Source organism: Kogia breviceps, chromosome 10 (genome assembly GCF_026419965.1).
Source record: "Kogia breviceps isolate mKogBre1 chromosome 10, mKogBre1 haplotype 1, whole genome shotgun sequence".
NCBI classification, from domain to species: Eukaryota; Metazoa; Chordata; class Mammalia; order Artiodactyla; family Physeteridae; genus Kogia; species Kogia breviceps.
This window is the reverse complement of record NC_081319.1, coordinates 1687969-1708717: the sequence shown is the minus strand read 5'-3', so window position 1 is coordinate 1708717 and position 20749 is coordinate 1687969. Positions and strand designations below refer to the sequence as shown.

Genomic DNA, 20749 nt, shown 5'->3' with positions numbered 1-20749 from the left:
TGCCCTGCATGGTAACGAGACTTGGCAGGTGTGATTCAGTTAAGGATCTTGCGATGGTGGGGAGGTGGGGAGCTCACCCTGGATTATTCCGTGGGCCTGATGTAGTCACCAGGGTCGTTACAGGAGGGAGACGGGAGGATCAGAACCAGAGATGGCGTCATGAGAAGACGCTGATGGCCGTTACTGTCTTTAAAGGTGGAAGCAGAACATAAGTCCAGGAAGGTGGGCAGCCTGTAGAAGCTGGAAAAACCCAGACTGTGGGTGTTCCCCCAGGGCCTCCAAAAAGGAACACAGCCCTGCCCACACTTTGATTTTAGCCCAGTGAGGCCCATTTTGGACACTGACCTGCAGAACCGTAAGAGAATTCCTGCGTGTTGTTTTATGCCATTAAGTTTGTAGCAATTTGTTACTGCAGCCACAGGAAACTAATCCAAACATTTACTTGGAGTGCGGAGTCTCTTTGCCCATTTATTAAATCAGTGAAGGACTCCTAACTCCCTCCCACCTGGTCAGAGAATCAGAGTCTGACAGCTAAGACCCACACTGGAAATCGCCTCACGGCCTGTCCTCTGGTCAGACCTGCTGCTTTCGCCCAGGCTGCCCTGACCTCTGACCTCATTGCCATGTGACGCCAGTGGGACGCCAGTGGGACAATGGTCCAGATGCAGCCCTGGGGAGCTGCAGGCTCCAGCTGCTTTCTCGGCATCTGCTGCCGGGTTTCCCCACCGCGGTGGGATGTGACTGCTGAGGCGGACGGAAGTTGTTCCCCAGCCGAGAGGGTTGCAGTCGGAGGCACAGGCCTCACCCTGGCTAACCTGACCCCGCCCCCAGCCCCACTTCCTGCCTCAGGCTCCAAAGCAATTCCTGTGAGTGCCCTCAGGTACTGTTTCCTCTTGAAAAGCATGACAAAATTACCAGAAGGGCAGGACACACACACAGCAGGCAAATATCCAAGGGAGAAACAGCCCATGTCTTTAGGTTCCAAAGCTCTGATGCCATTTTCTGTGCCCCTCCCAGTGCATGAGCCCATTGTAAAAGATCTCACTGAATTCTTCTAACAATCCTAGGAGGTGCTGTGATTGCTACTTTACAGCAGAGGGAAGAGGACCAGGAGAGGTGACTTGCTCAGGCCCTCTGTTCCCTGCCAGCTGATCCTTGTTTTATGTCAGGTTTTTTTCAACCCCAGTGATATGAACCATCTTCATAATTTATGCAATTTCCAGGTACCACCTAAAACTTCATATTTTTCTTTAAGTTTGACTTAAATAAAAGTATTTCCCTTACACAGAAAAACATTATCACTTGTCAGAAATAGCTGGGAACCACAACAACCTCAGAATCAGGATCTTTAATAAAAAGAGAGACTAGCAAGCGTTAGAAAGGGGTTCAAGTCACACGCCACCCACTAAAACTCACTGAATTAGAATTTAAAAGGCAGTAATGTGGGCTTCCCTACCCTGGTGGCGCAGTGGTTGAGAATCTGCCTGCCAATGCAGGGGACGTGGGTTCGAGCCCCGATCCGGGAAGATCCCACATGCCGCGGAGCAACTAAGCGCGTGAGCCACAACTACTGAGCCTGCGCGTGCGGAGCCTGTGCTCAGCAACGGGAGAGGCCACGACAGGGAGAGGCCCGCGCACCGCGATGAAGAGTGGCCCCCGCTCACCACAACTAGAGAAAGCCCTCGCACAGAAACGAAGACCCAACACAGCCAAGATAAAGAAATTAATTAATAAACTCCTACCCCCAACATCTTTAAAAAAAGGCAATAATGTTCTCACTATGTGGATCAACTTTATTTAATTTTTTTGTCTTTGTACCACCTCTAAGATGCCAGCAACACCTCTAAGGTGTCCCTTCTGTCCCCAGAAATCAGCCTGGGGCTGAAATAACAAGCATGCCAATTAGGTTGGCAACAGTCAGAAAGGGGGGTGAGACTGTGGGGATATAAGACCAGGGACTAAGCCAATTAACTTAAAACGGGGACTCCTTCAACGGGGACTTTCTTTGATTTCGATTCTGATTGGTTTGGATCTTGGGGATCACGGCTCTGAAGCGCACCCCAGACGCTGGGAATTATCCTGCTTGTAATCGTCGTAATCATCTTTGTAGTGTGTCGTATTCTCTCAAGAGATTTAAATGCATGTTCGCAGCCACTAACCACCAAGCAAATGATCTCCAGAAAAAGAACGAAAGAAAGACTGACAGAGAATGTGAACCCGACATCATAACCTGTGAGCACCACACAGAGGGTCAGCAGAAGCTGCAAGGCCTCCAGAGTGGTAGCTGGGAATAGCGCTAATGCCTTGAATTTGTATTGCATTCCTCAGGCTGAGAGGCTGGTCAAAAGGAGGAAATTGTTAAAAATAAGACAATGGGCCCAAAATGCAGTGGCTTATGCTAAGCCTCAAGTCACCAAATCAAGACTTAGTTACTGGACTTCCGTGGCGGTCCAGTGGTTAAGTCTCCGTGCTTCCACCGCAGGGGGTGCAGGTTCGATCCCTGGTTGGCGAAGTAAGATCCCACGTGCCACATGGCATGGCCGAAAAAAACACACCAAAAAACAGAATTAAGTTTCAGCTTTTTCCCCTTTGAATGGTCTTGGCACCCTTGCTGATATACTGAGGGTTTATTTCTGGGCTCTCTATTCTATTCCATGAGTCTATATGTCTATCCTTATGCCAGCGCCATGCTGTTTGATGACTGCAGACCATTATTAAATGTCCTATTGGTTAGGATACACTCTCAGCGCTCAGCTGAGCCTGGAGACCACGACAGCGTGTGGCTCCATGGGGCCCCTGGGTCATTACCCCCCTCCACATGCAGCAGCCTTCTCAAGATGTTGGAGAAGGCAGAGGCAGGCTGGACCTGGGCCTGTGGGCTCAAAGGTCGGGTGTGAAAGAGGTCAAAGCAAGGAGGGTGTATGAGCACTGGGGACCAAGTGGCTGAGATGCTCAAGCTTGGCCTGGAGGAGAGAGGGGTCGAGGGACTGGAGCTGAAAGAGCAAGGCTCATGGGAGTGAGAGTGAGAGAGCAGGCAGGTCTGGGGTCGTCACACGGCACAAGCTGGGATGCAACTGTCCACTCCATTCCTTGTACGTGTGTCACTGCATAAACCCATGGGTGGAACCCTAACTCAAGTTACTTTAAGCCCCAATGCCAGTGCCATTTACACTGCCAAGTGTAATGTAGGGCAAAGCTGGATCTGGGAATGTAAAGGATTTCATCGGGAATCTGCCAGCTTTCCTTTCCTTTGTGCTGGCTTCATTCTCAGGCAGTCTTCCCATGAAGTGGCAAAGAGGACCTGGAAACCTAGGACCCAAGTCTCTTTCCCGATATTTCCAGTAAAAGTGCAGGTCTGAGTGTCATCGGACTGTCCGCTCACATTTCTGAACCAATCACTGTTCTGGGGAGGAGGGGATACTTTGACAGGCCAGGTCAGGGGCCCGTGTCCATTCCTGAAATAAAGCTGGGGGTGGGGTCATTCCATCTAAACTGCCTAGATGCCAAGTGGGGGAAGGGTGGTTCTCTACAGAAAATTAGAGTGAAGGTGGCCAGAAGAGGTAGGAAGGGTGCTGGGTGGGCATAATAATCCCTGTCCACTGCTATGGGCCTCACCTACCTTCATGCACCTTGCACACTTTGGACACTGGCCTGCCGCGTCGTCTTCTATTGAAATGAAAGGAACTGCCTGGCTCTGCAGCCGGGCCCAGCTCCTTTGCACACTGGACCTGGGGTCTAGGCCTGGGGAAGGCATTTGCTCAATTTGTGATCTTGGACAAACTCCATCCCCTTTTAGAGCCTCAGTTTCCTCACCTGTAAAAAGGGCATGCTAGACTCGATCAGATGTTTGAACTGTTCTTTAGCAGGAAAAAAATGTAACATCTCTGCTGGAGGGGGAGGTGGGGGCCAAAAGGTTCCATTCCCTGACAGAAACCATTATCAAGTCCCATAAGATCCGCTGTGTAAGATACGTGCAGCAAAAACTGCATGATTTTGTGTGTATGTGAGGGTCCAGAACCCTACTGAATTTATAAGAAGCCTTAACTGTGAGCCAGGCTGTGTGCCAGACACTGGGGTGAAAATGATGAACAACACAGATGTGGTCTCTACACTTTCATAATGCCTGCCATTTACTGGGAGAGACTGACACTGACCTGATAGTCTTGCAAGTAATCAGAAACCTAGACTCAAAAGTTATGATGGAGAAGTACAAGCAGACGTGAGAGTCAGGAACTCCTGCAGCTGGATTTGACTTCAGGTCTGTCTCAACCCTAATGCAAGCTCCCCTGAGCTCTGGGCCAGTCCCTCCCTTTCTCTGGACCTGAGTCCACTCAGGTGTGAAATGGTGACATACCATCTGCTTCCGAGGATGTTATCCTTCTATCAGGGATCGGTCCAGGCGTTACCACCTCATGGTGCCTTCCTTGGCTCTCCAGCTTTTCCAGATGGCCCTGCTCTGGGTTTGCACACCACGTGGGTGTACCTGCTTTGGCACACCTCATGTTGCAAGTTTCCCAACTAAGGACTGAGCTTGTCAAGACTGGAGATTTTGTATTTTATGTCTGCATCCTAGCGCATTGTAGTGTCTGGCTCACAGCAGGTGCTAACAAATGTTTGCGGAATGACTGGGTGGATGGGAAGAGTACACTTTTCGGGAGAGTGTTAATATCATCATGGAACCTGACAGGTCACAGCCACTGGCTAACTGTCTCATCTGAGGTCGTGGGATGGGATGAGGTTTACACCGGCTGCAAATCCTGAAGTCCTCAGGTGGAGTTCCAACTCTTCTGATTACTTGCTGTGCGTTCTTCATAAGTTATTGGGCCTCTGTTAGCCCGCATCTTTATCTGCATTAGGAATTACACTAAACGTCATCCACAGCCAACGTAATCTAAGCAAAGCGAGAGGTGGAGGCGAGCAGAAGAAGAGGACAATCCCAAGAAGGATGCTGAGCACAGCCTCCCCAGGGAGAGGAAAGGCGTGGGAGTCAGAAAACTGCTTAGTGGGCACAAGTCGAAGCTTAAGTTCTAAACCTGTTTCTTCATCTCCAACACCGAGGTCGAACTTGAGCTCCGCAAAAGGGTATCCATTCGAATGCGGTCACGGACGCGAAGGCGCCGTAAAGAGCGGAACTCGGGCACTCACTGGGGCGCAGCGGCCCTTCCGGGCCCACCCGGGCAGGAAGCGCCGGACGCGGGGGAAGCCAACCTCTGGACACAGCCGGAAGCGGGTGGGCGGAGCCTCCCCGGCAGCCGCGACGGGCAAAGCCAGGAGCCAATGGGGCGCTGAAGCGTTCCCGCCGTGGCCAATGGGGAGCTGACCGAGGCGGGCCCGGACCAGCCGCCTGGTAACGGCCGCGTGGTAACCGGCTGCGGGCTGCCGGGGCTGAGCGGGCGGTCGGGCTCCAGGTGTGCAAGATGAAGATCGAGGAGGTGAAGAGCACCACCAAGACGCAGCGCATCGCCTCCCACAGCCACGTGAAGGGGCTGGGGCTGGACGAGAGCGGCCTGGCCAAGCAGGCGGCCTCGGGGCTCGTGGGCCAGGAGAACGCGCGCGAGGTGTGGCGGCGGGGCGGGGGCTGAGGCGGGGGAACTGAACTGAGGGGGAGACCGAGGCGGGGACGGGGCTGAGGTGGACCCGGGCGGCGCGGACCTGGGGGTGGGGCATGGAGAGGACGTCCCGGGGCGCGGCGACGACCCCGCGGCCTCGCTCCTGGCCGCGAGTCCTGACTGACCGCCGCTCGGGGCCAGGCCTTTCGTGCGGCACGGGGGTCGGCGGGGAGAAGATGGGCCAGGTCCCTGCTCTCCGGGAGCTCGCATTTCAGACACAAACGTTTAAACCTCTGAATAGAAGGGCCGTTATTAGACTTCGGGGATCAGTCCCCGCGGGGCTCTGCGGGCCCGGGCCCGGCGTTTGAGTTGCTGTGAGCGCAGTGAGAGGCTCTGGGACTTTGAAAGTCGGGAGGTGATCCGCCCGAGCGAGTGGCAGGTACAGAGGCCTTTCTGAACATTCCAGTTAAGCCCACTTCTACTAAGTGACGCTGGTGCCAAGCTGTGTATTTTTTTTTTTTTATGAAAACATTGAGTGTGGGAGCAGTCCCTCGGCAGCTACAGAACTCCTGGGTAAGACTCTTGCCTCCTGGCCTGATCGTGCTAATAGAAGGGGCCAAAGAGAAGCCTCTGGTTTCCATTTGGAACATGAGGTTTCCATGGAGGAAAAAGTGACAGGGCCAAGGTGACTTTGAAATTTCTCTTTATCCAGCTTCTGCTCTTGGAGGGCCTGTCTCTGCAAGTAGCTGACATTGTTGAGAGCTTTTCGTGTGCCGGGCACTGTGCTAAGCAGCTCCGTTTCCATTGTCTTACTGTTCATCTCCACCCTTACACCTGTCCCTCCTCCACTTCGTTATGACACTTTTCAGACGTACCAAAAAGTTGAAAGACTTGTGTAGTACGTACCTGTGTGCCTGAATTCTACAAGTAACATTTTACTCTGTTGCTTTGTCTTCTGTCTGCGCATTTATCCATCTAAGAATATGCGTTTGCATTTCAAAGTCAGTTGTAGATATTAGTATACTTTACCATAAACCCAGTAGCCTCTGTGCCCCTATGCTATGAACTCTGTTTTCAGATGAGGAAACTGTGGTTCCTAGAGGTTAGGTTATGGATCTAAGGGTGCTCGACTGGTAATTGGTAGAGCCAGGATTTAAACCCAAGTCTCTCTGACTCCGGAATCCATACTCTTGACTATGATGCTGTGTACCTCCATACGAATATGAGCTTCCCAAGGATAGAGACCGGGTAGTGTTATATGCCCAGAACTTGACTCCTTATAGGGACTCAGAATTTACGTACTGAATTACTAGTCATCCCACCTCTGCTGCCAGGTCCTTGTCTGAGTCTGGTCACATCAGCAGCCTCCTCGATGTTTAATGTCCTCATCTGAAAAACGAGAGACTAGGTCATCTTTTAAGGCCCTTCCAGTTCATACTTTTAAAATTTTGGAATTCACTGGACATGTGGAGAGAAGGAGCCTAAATGGAAGAAGATTAAATGGATGGAAGGGGAAGTGTGTGAATAAGAGTACGTAGCCAAGGTTGGCAAAGGCTCTTCTGCCTCTTTTGAGTTGCCCAAAGAGTTCCAGTGCTAAGGATTACGATATCAGAGGTTACTGTGGAAAGACCATAATGGCTCTTTTGTCTTTTTAGAAATGCAGCGTCTGAAGAATATCTTCTAGGCTCTGTTAAGTGTACTGTGCTTCTCCAGCTGAGCCAGAAATGGAATAGGGCACATCCACAAGCATTCCTTGAACCCACGTTTTTGAGGGGCTGTCTAAATGTGGGACCAAAGTACGTCTCCACAGTCCATGGGGAAAGCGGGAGAGGAGATAGGATGTGCTCACAAGACCCTGTCCACAAGGTACCACCCAGGGGGAGGAGCTGTGGGCCTGCCCTGAGGCAAGGATGGTGCACCTTGGAGACAGTTGTGCTTTCAGTTTTTAGATCAGTGTGAGAAACCTTGAGATTAGGTGTTTAAGGAGTGTGACTTTCTCAGCCTTACTCCTTTACAGTTAAATATTCTAAAATACATAAAACCAGGAACCCATTTATGGAATTTCTAAACATGTATACACACACGTATCAATATGCAGTCAACTCTTGAACAACATGGGTGTGAACTGCATGGGTCCACTTATTCGCAGATTTCTTTCAGTAAATATGTATTAGGGTGCTACATGACCCCCAGTTGGTTGAATCCAGGGCTGCTGAACCCCAGATATGGAGGGCTGACTGTATAGTTATGCGCTGATTTTCTCCTGCGTGGAGGTTGGGCGCCCCTGACTTCAAGGGTTCATGGGTCAACTGTATATACGTGTATGTGTATGCGAAATACATGCTGTATGTGTATAATGTCCATACCTGTCTATATATAATATATATGCTGTAAATGGCTTAATACTCAGAATATTTAAAATATACGAACAAACAAGTAATTTAATCTTGAGGATTTGAAGGGCATTCCTTGGATCTTAGGATGCTGTAGGTTAAACCTCACGTGCAGCGTTTGCTTACAGCATTCTGGGATAGTTAACTGATGGCCAACTAGTAGAATATGTCATTGATTCTTAGCCCTTAGTGGGTTAATTTGGGAATGTGATGAAAGCTGTGACCTCTCCCTGGAAAAATGCACATTTGAACATACACCCACAGTCTTGTTTCCAGTTTTGAGGTGTGTGGGCCCCTGGAGTATATGCCACTGCTCCCCTTTGTACCCCTCCTGTCCGTTCTCCATATAGCAGCCATCAAGTTGCTTTAAAAACAAATTTTCAGAACATGACATGTGGCCCAAGGCTTTTTCACTGGCTTCCCATTACACGTGGAAGAAAATCCAAACTTTACTATGGACTGGAAGATTTTGTTCTGGGTGCTGCCCCTCCTGCCTCCACAACCTCGCCTTCCCGGTCTGCTTGTTCTCTGAACTGTGGTCAACACAGCTTTTCTGTCCCTTGGACATGCCAAGCTCATTCCTGTATTTTGAATTTATCGTTTCCTTTGCCTGGAACACTGACTCCTGCCCTGCCTGCAGCTTCATATATCAAATATAATGTCAAAGAGGCCTTCCCAGATCACTCTTTATTATAGAGTAAACTCTGCCCCCAGCCACTTGCTCATTTGTTGCCCTTTTTTCTTCATAGTAGAGATTCCGTGTTTGTATGTCTCCTCCTCTAGGACATGAGCTCCATGGCCCTCTACTGCCTCTGGCACCTCGAACAGCGCCTGTGGTATGCTGGCACTCGATGAGTCTGAGTTGTGTGGACCAGACACTGGACTTTTTCCTCCTGTGAAACATTTTAATATTGATTTATTATTTCTTTCTATTGTGGTGTCTAGGCATGTGGTGTGATAGTGGAATTAATCAAAAGCAAGAAAATGGCTGGAAGAGCTGTCTTGTTGGCAGGGCCTCCTGGAACTGGCAAGGTACTCATTTTCTCTCATTTTAAAAAATCTACCCGAGAGGATAATCTTAATGTCTAAGCCAAATTCAATTTGTGTCTTAACTAGTCTTTGTTCAGCTAAATTGGTTATACGTATGTTTTTAAAACGGATGTGCAATAATACAGTTGAGTATCTAAAATCCATGCTTCTAAAATTCAAATTACCCTGGCTGACCTCCAGAGAAAAGAGAGTGAAGTCCTCAGAGGTGTCTCATTGTCTCTGTAATTTGTCTTTTATCTCTTTCAAGTCTCCTTTGCTTTGGAAATACATTTCTGTTGGCCTAGGGCTTCATAAAATCTTGGGAGTGACGTCTTACTTGAGGGGGAAACAAAACCAGTCAGCAAGCAATTTCCCAAATGCTTACCTGACCCAGCACTATTCTGGCTGTGTGAGAGATGGAAGGAAAAAGGAAAAAAGAATTAGAGACGTGATTTTTATCTCCAAGGGCCTTCTAGGCTCTCCAGGGCAGAGAGGATACCATGGCAGCATGAAAAACTCCAGTTGAGCACTAAGCTGCGAGGCATCGCCTGATCTTAAATGCAGCTGGCATTGCAGCAGGAGGTGACGCTGGGGCTGGTGTGGCTGGAGGGGTTGAAGCTTGACACTTGACTTTGCAGGGGAGAAAAGGTCCTTCCAGGCCGAGGGTGCAGGACAACTTGTGGGATCTGTGAGGGGCTTGGCTGGGTGCTTGAAACGCACTAGAGTCCCCAGTCTGGGCCCTTCTTGTTCTTCAGGAGGGCTGCTTGGTGCAGGGGAGGAGGAGCCTGGGGGAGTCACTGTGTAAAGAAAGGGGTTCCAGCTCTCGTGCTGAGACCCCAGGCAGGTCCCTTAGCCTTTCTGAAGCAGTAGCACAGCCCTGCCTGTCTGACGGAGTTATTCAAGTGGCAGCTGTAAGATGATGACTAATGATCATTGTGAAGTCATACGGTTGAGTTGATGGTACGTCTTTTACTGGTGTCTAACAGTAGAGGAGGAAGTGCTACATTTGTGAGCAAGTGTAGACGTGAGCTCTAATGCCCTCTCTGCTGTCCCTGCATTTACCAAGTATTTGCTTACTATTCCTCCTCGTATCTTAGACCTTTGCTCTCCCTCTGTTTCCTTCCTAAAGTACATCATTAAGAAGTTCTTCTAGAAGTTTGTTGGTGGCAAAGTCAGGTTTGTATTTATTGTGTTGCCCTTGTTTTGAAAGATAGCTGTGTTGGGTATATAATTCAGTTGACAGATGTGTTCTCTCAATACTGTTTCTCTCAGTGATATTTGCTACCTTTTGGCTATTAGTGTTGCTTTTGAGAAGACTGGTTTTGAGGATTTTGTCTTTTCTCTCTGGGCGTTTTTGGGATATTTTGGTTTTGGTGTTTCACTGTGATATGTCCAAGGGTGTATTTATTTTCATTTATCCTGCTTGACCTGGATCTGAGTACAAATTGTGTCTAATAAGTTCTGGCAACTGGTCAGCCTTTGTCTCTTCGGGTGCTGCCTTTCCCTGTTCTCTCCCTTCTCTTCTGGAACTCCAGCTAGGTGAGGTTCCACTGCAGAGGTCCTCCACTTGGGCCGAGTTTGCCCCCTGGCGAACATTTGGCACTGTCCTGAGACGTTTTCGGTTGTCACACTTGGTTGGGCCGGGAGTGCTGCTGGCATCCTGTGGGTGGAGGCTGTGGGGTTTGCAGGGCACCCTGCAGAGCACAGAGCAGCCCCTGCAAGAGGAGTTCTCCAGCCCAAAATGCCCACGGTGCCAAGACTGGGAAATCCTGGGCTGGAGCTTCTCATTTTGTCTTCTTAGTCCTTGAACCTCTTTTATGTTTTCTGTTCTTTGACTTTTCTGTGTTTTGGGTAGCTTCATTAGACTTCTCTTCCAGTCTGTCTTGTAAGCTGTGAGGAAGCTACTTTTTTTTTTTTCTTTTTTTTTTTTAATGGTACGTGGGCCTCTCTCTGTTGTGGCCTCTCCCGTTGCGGAGCACAGGCTCCGGATGCGCAGGCTCAGCGGCCACGGCTCACGGGCCCAGCCGCTCTGTGGCACGTGGGATCCTCCCGGACCGGGGCACGAACCCGCGTCCCCTGCATCGGCAGGCGGACTCCCAACCACCGCGCCACCAGGGAAGCCCGGAAGCTACTCTTTAATCCAGTCCATTGAATATTTTCCATTTTGAAAAATTTGAAATCTACAAAAGAGTGGACAGAACAGTTTGATGAACCCCTCTGTACCCTACTCACAGGTAACTAAGTGTAAATATTTTGTGAGGTTTGTGTTTTCTCTGTGTTCCTTCTGAACCATTTGAAAGTAAGTGCAAGGGACCTTCTCTGTCGTTGTTATGATACTGTCATCCACCCAAGAAATGTAATGTTGCTAATAAAATTAGCTAATATCTAGTTTATATTAAAATATCTCCAAGTCATTTCAATTTGTGGCTCTTTCATTTTTTTATATTTTTAAATTGAATTATAATCACATATCACACATTGCATTCATTATTGTCTCTTTAGTCTCTTTATCGAGAACAGTTCCTGTCCCCTGCATTTTTGGTTTGTTTTCTTTTATGACACTTACATTTTTGAAGAGCCCAGGACAGTTGTTTTGTAGAGTACCCCACAGCTGTCCTCCAGTGGTTGTCTGATTGCGTCTGAAACATTCAGCCCTTTGGCAGAATGCGATGCAGGTGATGTGTCTGGAACCTGCATCACAACAGGAGGCTGACGCCACGTTCTACTGTGAGGGGACTGGTTCCCCCTGAAATTTATAATCATCTGGGGAGTGATACTTTGAGATGTCCTGAATATCCTTTTACCCTATGGCTGTAGCATTCATTGAGCGTCATTGGCTTATCAGTTATCACACTGGTGGTTGCAAAATGGTGATTTTCTAAATCTGTTGTATCCTCTACATATATTAGCTTGCTTTTTTTTTTTTTTTTTGTAATGAAGAAGCCCCTCCCTCCCCCCCACTCATTATTTTTAATTTCTTCATTTCTTCTAAATATGTTTTTTGCTTATTTGTTTGTTTGTTTGTTTTGGCCGTGCCATGCAGCTTGCAGGATCTTAGTTCCCCAACCAGGGATCGAACCCATGCCCCCTGCAGTGGAAGGAAGCATGGAGTCCTAACCACTGGGCCTCCAGGGAAGTCCCCAAATCTGGCTGTTTTTTATAGCCTCTTGTTCCTTGTTCGTGAAATACTTTCTTATTTATTTTGTATCCTGTATCTGCTTGTGGGCTCATGTTTGATGAAATCTGAGGCTTCTCTGATCTGTTGATTAGGGCTGAGTGCTTCCTGAGAGGACTTGGGAGGACCCCTGCTGTGCTGCCAGCACAGGGCACATGAAGGAAATTTTGTGGCTTGGGTTTTCTGGCCATCAGGCAGTGTAGAGACCAGTCCTTAATCTGCTTGAGAGCCTGCTAGTGAGACTTCCTCAGGCAGAGCTGTGGTGAGACGGACAAGCTTGTCTTTGTCCCTTGGAGATTTGTCTACTGACGTGTGCCCTTCAAGACTCCTTTTTATCCAGGGGTTTCTGGCACCTGTCAAACACCTGCCCAGCTTTTCAGAGTAGTAAACTACCTTGCAATGACAGTTTACTACTTTGTGTCTATCATGACTACTTACTTATTCTAGATGTTTTGTAACAGGAGGGAGTGGCCGTGGCTCTAGTGGCCTCTTTGCTGGAAGCGCGGGTCTCTGGTGCTTTTGTAACATTGCACCCATGGACCTCAAGGTTCAGACAGCTCACCTGAGCGGCCGGCAGGAGTGTGGTGCTTGTTCAGAGTGTGGCCATCCCCCCCTGCGGCCTGCGCACTCTTAATAACGGGGCTTGTGTTTGGGTTTTAGAAAAAGGTGTTCGGGTGAAGTTGAAAACCAAGTAGGTTTTTTAATCTTTTGGCAACAGCCTCTTTTTTGTGCCACTTGCATGGGGGGTGGGCACACAGACACAGGTCTTGGAGATTGGGGTTTATATCCTGACCCTTCTGCTTGCTAACTGTTTGACTTCGGGTGAGCTGGAAATTTCTGAGTTTCAGTTTCTAAATTCACAAAATGTGAACTAGATTATCAAGTTCATAGGCTGCTTGGGAGGGTTCAGTGGGCCCCTCGTGCAAGTCACCCAGCCCTATATAGTAGCTGTAGGTCTAGTCTACACAGTAGCCACGTCATATGCCAGCCTTCTGGGAGCCTTGAAATGGAGGAAAGTAGGCACACCTGAAGCATTTCTTAACCAAGCATTTATCATATTCTAATGGACTATGTCGATCATCTCTTCTGTATTCGGTAGCGGTGGGCGTCTGCATTGAATCAGATGCAGCACTGTCTTTGGAGTTCACAGCTGAGGGATGGGAGCTGGGGCCTGTAGCGACAGGGGAAGAGGAAGAGGAGGGACTGGAGAGGTGGCGGGTTTGGATCGGAGGTGGGCGTGGCTGGCCTGAGGCTCCTGCAGGGCGTCCTGGTGTCAGTGCGCTGCTAGCTGCCCCGCTGTGCCCCAGAGGGTTTCTCTTCGCTCTTAGGCTACGAGACAGTACAGCTTCGGAAGTATCAGCCTTGAGGGCACAGACTCACATGCCTACTCGGACGGCCAGTGGGGCTGAGTGAGGCACCCGGGAGCCGCAAGAGCCCTTGCTGGGGACGCAGCTGCCTGCATGTCCACTCCCAGTGCTGCCCCGTGGTCACGGGGGCCCCTTGTGGCCAGACCTTCTTGCTTCTCAGAAGGAGCTAAATAATTGTGTTTTTATGTGAGATTTCCCAACATTAGAAAATGGACAACAACTGAGTTTAAAAACTCACATGAGGACTTCCCTGGTGGTGCAGTGGTTATAAGAATCCGCCTGCCAATGCCGGGGACATGGGTTCAATGCCTGGTCTAGGAAGATCCCACATGCCACGGAGTAACTAAGCCCGTGCGCCACAACTACTGAGCCTGCGCTCTAGAGCCCGTGCTCCGCAGCAAGAGAAGCCACCACAGTGAGAAGCCCGCGCACCACAATGAAGAGTAGCCCCCTCTCGCCACAACTAGAGAAAGCCCGTGCGCAGCAATGAAGACCCAACGCAGCCTAAGAAGAAAGAAAACACACATGAGACTCTGCAGGCCAAAACAGGAGCAGTCTGTGGGCAACCAGTTTGCTACCAGTGATGTACCCAGGACTTTGATTTGACGGATGAGGAAGTCAGGCACCAGAGATTTGCCGTGTACCCAGGGTCATGCTGAAGACTAAACTATCACCCAAAGGGCGGCGAGCAGAAGAGGAACCTTTGCTGAGCCAGTTTTAAAACTGTCTCGGAGATCCATGTCGTCCTTCGGTGGCAACGTTGTTCTCTCCCTTAGCCTGTACGCCTTGGGGACCTTACCTGGGCTCCTGTGTCAAGGCTGAGGAAAGGTGGAAACAGTGTTAAAAGGCCGTGGTGGTTCCCCGTCCTGCCCCGGCTGTAAGGCACTGGCGTTTCACGCTTGCTCTTTGACCACACGCATCTGTTCATCTTCGTCTGTTCAGCAACTGCCAACGGTAGTTACCTTAGCAAAAGTAAACTTGTAGTTCATTAGGGCACGTTCAAGCGTAACTTCACCAGTTCATCGCTTCAGAATCCTAGCTTGTGTGTCATTCTTCACGGTTGGCGGGGCCACTCAGCATAAAGTGAACATCCCGTCATTTGTTCCTTGACTATTGATTTATAGTGGGTTGTAAGTTGGTGCCTTCCTGTGTCTGTAAAGACAGAAAGCAGTATCTCAGAGACCCAGTGGTGCTGTTGTACTGCGACGAGGTCAGAACCCTGTTTTGACACTGAGGGAATGGTTTTGGAGGACTATACTGACTCTTCTGGTGGGAATCTGATCTCTGGAACCCTGCTGTCAGACTTGAAGGTTCCACTGTGCCATTTTCTAGATTATGGTACCGAGGACGTGTTATTTAATCTGTATCTCAGCTTTCTCATTTGTGAAATGGGGAGAGTAGTGGTGTCCACTTCGTAGGGTGAGTGGGAGGGGCATGTGAAACATCGGGCACTGGACTGGCCAAGTCTCAGCCGTGACAACTGTTGTGATGACAGGGGCCATTATGCTAGAAACCGACTGTCCACAACAGTCATTAAATGTTTATTGTGAAACATGCAAACTATTAAAACGAACGGGCTAGAATTTCAGTTCCTAGTTAATAATTTTTTTGTAGCATATGTTCCTGAATTACATTTCAAGAATGTGAAACAATGCATTTCCTTTGTTTTCTTCTGCAGACCGCTCTAGCTCTGGCGATTGCTCAGGAGCTGGGTAGTAAGGTCCCTTTCTGCCCGATGGTGGGGAGTGAAGTTTACTCCACGGAGATCAAGAAGACAGAAGTGCTGATGGAGAACTTCCGCAGGGCCATCGGTGAGTACCCTGCCTGCGCCCAGTACCCATCTGCGCCTAATACCCTGTCCATGCCTGTCCGAGGCTTGTCCTCACCTGCCTCTTCCTGGTGAAAGTGCCTCTAGGACTTGTATTCGTGGCACTGCTGTTTTTCTTTTGGTGCCACTGGTGTTATCTTTGCAAATGAAACGAAAACCCAGCTTTTCCAATGGAAGTGCTTTAGCAACCAGCAAATGTGGGCCCAGCTCTGGGGCTGGAGTTCTTCATCTGACAAAGTAGATTTTCCTGGCAGCCTTACTGTGCTTTTAGAGATGACAGTCCACTGAAAAAGTTCTGGATGTAAGCCAACAGCACTGTGTGTTGTGCTGTCGGAGTGCCCGGCCTGCATGCTGAGCCACTCAGCAAGCGAGGAAACCGTGTGGGACGGTGGAGCTTCAAGGCTGTGGTGCCAACCGTGCAGGGCCTGGAGCTGCTGTACTGACTGCAAGTGATGTGCCAGGCCTGCCACTGACTGTGGCCTTTCACTCCCCAAGAGGAAATTCTCAGTCTGCATTTTGCATCTGATGAAACAGAGTCTCATAAAGTTAAATAACTTGCCTACTGTGACCCAGCTAGTAAGTAGCAGCAGCCCTGCAGTCTGACCCTACACCTTTCTGGCTCTGGAGCCCGTGCTCTGACCATGTGCTGTGAGCAGAAAATGGCCACTCTCCTGAACTTGCACCTCTTGCCAGCCGGGACTTCTGGGGCATTCTCCTGGCCCCATTCCTGCTCGTCTAGTTCTGGGGAAATCTTAGTTTCCCTCAGACCTACTTGTAGACATAGCTTATTCCTGTTAAGCTATGAAAAAATATGTAATGCACACGTGAGTGTCTATATCTAGGATATACTTGCCGAGTTACAAGTTATGAACACTTGTCAGAGTGCCTGTGTCATTTTACAGTCCCTTTGGTTGTCAAAACAAGGTAAGGGGCTTCCCTGGTGACGCGGTGGTTGAGAATCTGCCTGCCAATGCAGGGGACACGGGTTCGAGCCCCGGTCTGGGAAGATCCCACACGCCGCGGAGCAGCTAAGCCCGTGCACCACAACTGTTGAGCCTGCTCTCTAGAGCCCGCGAGCCACAACTACTAAGCCTGCGTGCCACAACTACTGAAGACCGGGCACCTAGAGCCCGTGCTTTGCAACAAGAGAAGCCACTACAATGAGAAGCCCGCACACCACAACGAAGAGTAGCCCCCACTCGCCGCAACTAGAGAGAGCTCGCGTGCAGCAACAAAGAGCCAACACAGCCAAAAATAAATAAAATAAATAGATTTATTAAAAAACAAACAAACAAAAAACAAGGTAAGTATTCTCAAGAAGGAAACTTACTAGAAAACTTCAAGGAAATTATGAAAGTTTAAGAAAGAGTGGATTTGTCTGAGCCCAGAATTCTTTCCTCAAGAACGGTAGAGTCTAATTGAAGGGTAGGGTCACGTAGGACCTTAGAACACGGCAGGGCTTTGCGTGCTACGTGGTGCGAAATGAAGGGAGACGCGGTGGGAGAGTGGGGTCCGTCTGGCTGGGTGTGGAGCGTGAGGGCCGAAGCGGGGGGCCCGTGAGGAGCCTGAGCAAGAGGGGGTGGTGCGGCGGCCGGCGCCGCGGAGCTGGGGGTGGGAGCAGCGGTTGGATTCCGGGTGCGGTGGGGTGGTGCAGCTGGTGGGATTTCCCGAGAGATTAGCTGTGGGGCTGGAAGAGAGAAGAGAGAGGAGGTGAGGCCGAGTGCCAGGCGCTGGCGGGTTTGGTATGGGGAGGAGCAGACTGGGTGTCTTTCGAATGGCGCTGTGGGTGTGGTGGGCCGCGTTCAGCAGTGCAGCCCTGGTTCCTGGCCCACAGTGGGAGCTCCGTGACGTTTTTCCCAATGAGAGGAGGGCTGCACTTTGAAGCAGGTAGAAGAAAAGAGAGGCCTCTAGCTCTCAGTCTGTGTCTGATCGACAGACAGATGCTGTCAGGGTTACACAGTGTTTTTTAATAACTTGTGAGTGAGTTGCCCGTATTTGGAATTCGGGAGCTGTCCCATAAAATGCAAGAAGCTTTCATTTCCTGGCAGCGCGGTGGTCCAGGCGAAGCAGGCACCCTCCCTAGCGGAGCGGCCTGCACCGGCTCGCCCCGCTCTCCTCGTGGGGCTCGCTCTGCTGCCTTACAGTCCCTGCCAGGGCCCTGTGAGCGCTGGGCTTTGGCGCTCTTGTTAGAGGTTGGCTTAGAAACCAGAGACTGTGCACTCTGTCCGTAGGCTAAGTTCTGGATTTTTTTAAACTGCAAAGTATTTCCTATTGGAAATGTTTGTTACCTTGAAACACCGGATTGCTTTTTTGTGTGTGCCTATTTTAAACTGCCATATAACATACACATAGAAAAGAGTAAAAATACCCATAGTTTAACAATAATGAAGTAGATGCTCATGCAGTCACCATTCAGCTCAAGGAACAGAGCACGGGTGGCACCACAGACATGGCTTGTGCCCTCCCAGGTCATAGCCCCTCACCTCCTACACGTCCCCCACAGAGCGCGAGCGTGGTGTGACGGTGGCTTCCGTGGCAGTCGTAGACCTGTACGCCCGTGTGTGTGTCCTGGGCAGTGTGGCTTAGTTGTGCCCCTTATAAACTTCATCTGAACGGAACCTGCTGTGGGTGCCGTGCTTGCTTCTTTACCAGCCTTATCTTTGTGAGGGTCAGCTCGTTGTGTTGTGTCTGGAATGACAGTGGAAATGGCTCACAGGACCCCCTTCCTAGTTTAAAATCTTTCTGAGTACTTCTAGAAAACTTAATGAACATGTGACAGGTTTTATTGAACTCATTAAGTTATGAGATAAAAAGTAAGATGTTACAATTAGTTCAAATATCTGAGTACTTTTTTTTTTTTTTTTGCGGTACGCGGGCCTCTCACTGCTGTGGCCTCTCCCGTTGTGGAGCACAGGCTCCGGACGCGCAGGCTCAGGGGCCCAGCCGCTCCGCGGCATGCGGGATCCTCCCGGACCGGGGCACGAACCCGTATCCCCTGCAACGGCAGGCGGACTCTCAACCACCATGCCACCAGGGAAGCCCTGAGTACTTTTTAAATGTATTTTTATTTATTAAAAAAAATATTTTTCTGGACTTCCCTGGTGGCACAGTGGTTAAGAATCCACCTGCCAGTGCAGGGGACACGGGTTCAAGCTCTGGTCTGGGAAGATCCCACATGCCGTAGAGCAGCTAAGCCCCTGCGCCACAGCTACCGAGCCTGTGCTCTGGAGCCTGCGAACCACAACCATTGAGCCTATGTGCCACAACTACTGAAGCCCGCGTGCCTGGAGCCCATGCTCCGCAACAAGAGAGGCCACTGCAGTGGGAGGCCCATGCACCGCGACGAAGGGTGGCCCCTGCTCACTGCAACTAGAGAAAGCCCACGCGCAGCAGCGAAGACCCAACGCAGCCAAAAATTAAAAAAAAAACATATGTATATATAAAAAAATATATATATATGTATTTTTTTTTTCTGATGTTGATAAAAGATGACAAAACTCACCTTTACATGAATGCATATGTTTGGGTTGCTTAAAGTTAACTTAAATGCTTTAAAATTTGAAAAAATAGAGATAAATTTCCTGGGATTCTGTTTTGCAATTTGCCATTTTTGAGAGGACGAGACAATGCAGTTCTTTTGATGGCAGCAAGGTGAAGAGAAATTTCTTGATCCTGACACAGAATAAAGAGACAGGCCATTGACTATCTTCAAAAAGGAAGCCTGCCCATCTTCCTCTGCCTTTGAATTCCTGTGAAGTGGCAGAGGGGGTAGGGAGGAAGTGGTAAGCTGACCAGAAATAAAAAGCAAGGAGTCTGTGCTGTTTCCTTGACGTGATGAAGGTCCCTGTCAGGGATTTAGAAACTTGAGCCAGCAGATGAAACCTGTGTCGTTGACGATGTCATTGGCGGAGATAGCGCCGGCCCGACCCTCTTCCTGGCTAACAGCCGCTTCCATTGTCCGTCACCCACCTCCGCTGCCTGCTTGTCAGCACAGAGCAACTTCTAAACAAATACGGGGGCTAGTGAGAGACGGGAATGCCTTTCTGCCCCTACTCAAGGAATTTCATGTTACAGTCGTCTACCAGTAAATAGAGGGAAGCATTCAATTTGAAGGAACTTATCTATGTGGGATATAAAAGTTTCGATTTAAAAAAAAAATCAAAGTTAATTTTAAAAGTACAGAAATTTCCAATTTTGTCACAATCTTCTGTTGTCACAATTCATGTTGTTTGGCAAATTTGTGTCTTGATATTCAGGAACTAAGCATTAGGTAAGGTAGAAATGAAATGTAGCCTCTCTTTTGGGACTATTCCAAGACTTCCATTTGTAGGTGATCAGATTAAAAGAAGGGAGAGTAAAACTTTTCCTTAACTTTAATATCTGAGAGTCTTTGTCCTGATTGGGTTTCTGGGGAAAGAAGGCAAACAAGCCAGTGATAGGATAGTGACCAGGTTTGAAGGTGGGAAGTGACTGAGAGTGTCTGAGCCATGGGCAGTGTTTCTCTGCGCCACTGGGATGTTTCCCCGTTAGGACAGAGGCGGCCTGGTGGTGAGGACACCCAAACCATTACGGGGCTTCCCACCCTCAGAGTAGTGTACGGCTCCACGTCGTGAGCAGAACAGAGTTCTTCGCTCACTCTTTAGATGAGTGTCTCTCATCTCATCATCTGGGGAGCTTTAAACTCATAAGGTGACAGGGTCCCAACCCTTGAGATTCGGAGGCACATGGTCTGCGTGCAGCCGAGGAGGGAGGGATTGTAGAGGCTGTCAGCTGAGTCTGCCGGGTGAGAACTGTGACTGGGCCCAGTAGAGGTTTGGAGCAGTGCTCCCTCAACTTAAGCCAGCAGCGTTCCTCTTTTGCCCGGGCCCACTGGTATTATTTACTTAGGTATTTCTTTTTAAAGTGACTGGGTAGTTTGGTGCATAAATACAGAAGAGTGCACGGAACATCAGTGTATACCTCGGTGGATTATTATAAGTTGAAAACCCATGAAACTCGCACCCAATCAAGAGAGAGATTATTGCCAGTACCCCAGAGCTTCTGTATGGTTACATCTGTCCTTCCATTTCGGAGGTTCAGCCCTGTGGCTGCGGGCAGCCATGATTGTCTCTCATTGCTCCGTGACATTGGCTCGTGTGAATACACCACAGTGCAGTTACCTCTCCCACTGCGGGTAGACGTGGGAGTTTTCCCAGTGTCTGGCAGCTAAGAATGATGCTACGTGACCGTTGCTGGCTGTGCCCCTTGGTGCCCGTGTGCTCTCAGGCCTCTTGGGTATATACCTTGGAGCTGAGTTGCAGGGTCACGGGTATTCATGCAGTCACCTTTAGGAGATGATAGATACCATGTTGTTTCTAAACCAGCTCACACTCCCACCAGCAGTGTAAGCTTTCCTTTGGTTCCGCATC

General features: G+C 49.5%; 1 protein-coding gene across 2 annotated transcripts in view; it reads left to right on the top strand.

The window, feature by feature from the left end:
• The first annotated feature begins 4907 nt into the window (after positions 1 to 4907).
• Positions 4908 to 20749, top strand: part of RUVBL1 (RuvB like AAA ATPase 1) — a 35175-nt gene continuing 19333 nt past the window's right edge. The window contains exons 1-3 of one of the 2 annotated variants that reach the window (XM_059076049.2): positions 4908 to 5558; positions 8888 to 8974; positions 15192 to 15324. In XM_059076049.2, coding sequence (XP_058932032.1) covers positions 5418 to 5558; positions 8888 to 8974; positions 15192 to 15324 — 361 coding nt within the window. In that variant the 5' untranslated portion in view covers positions 4908 to 5417. The remainder of the gene's footprint in view (positions 5559 to 8887; positions 8975 to 15191; positions 15325 to 20749) is intronic. The other variant, XM_067043319.1, reaches the window with a different exon arrangement.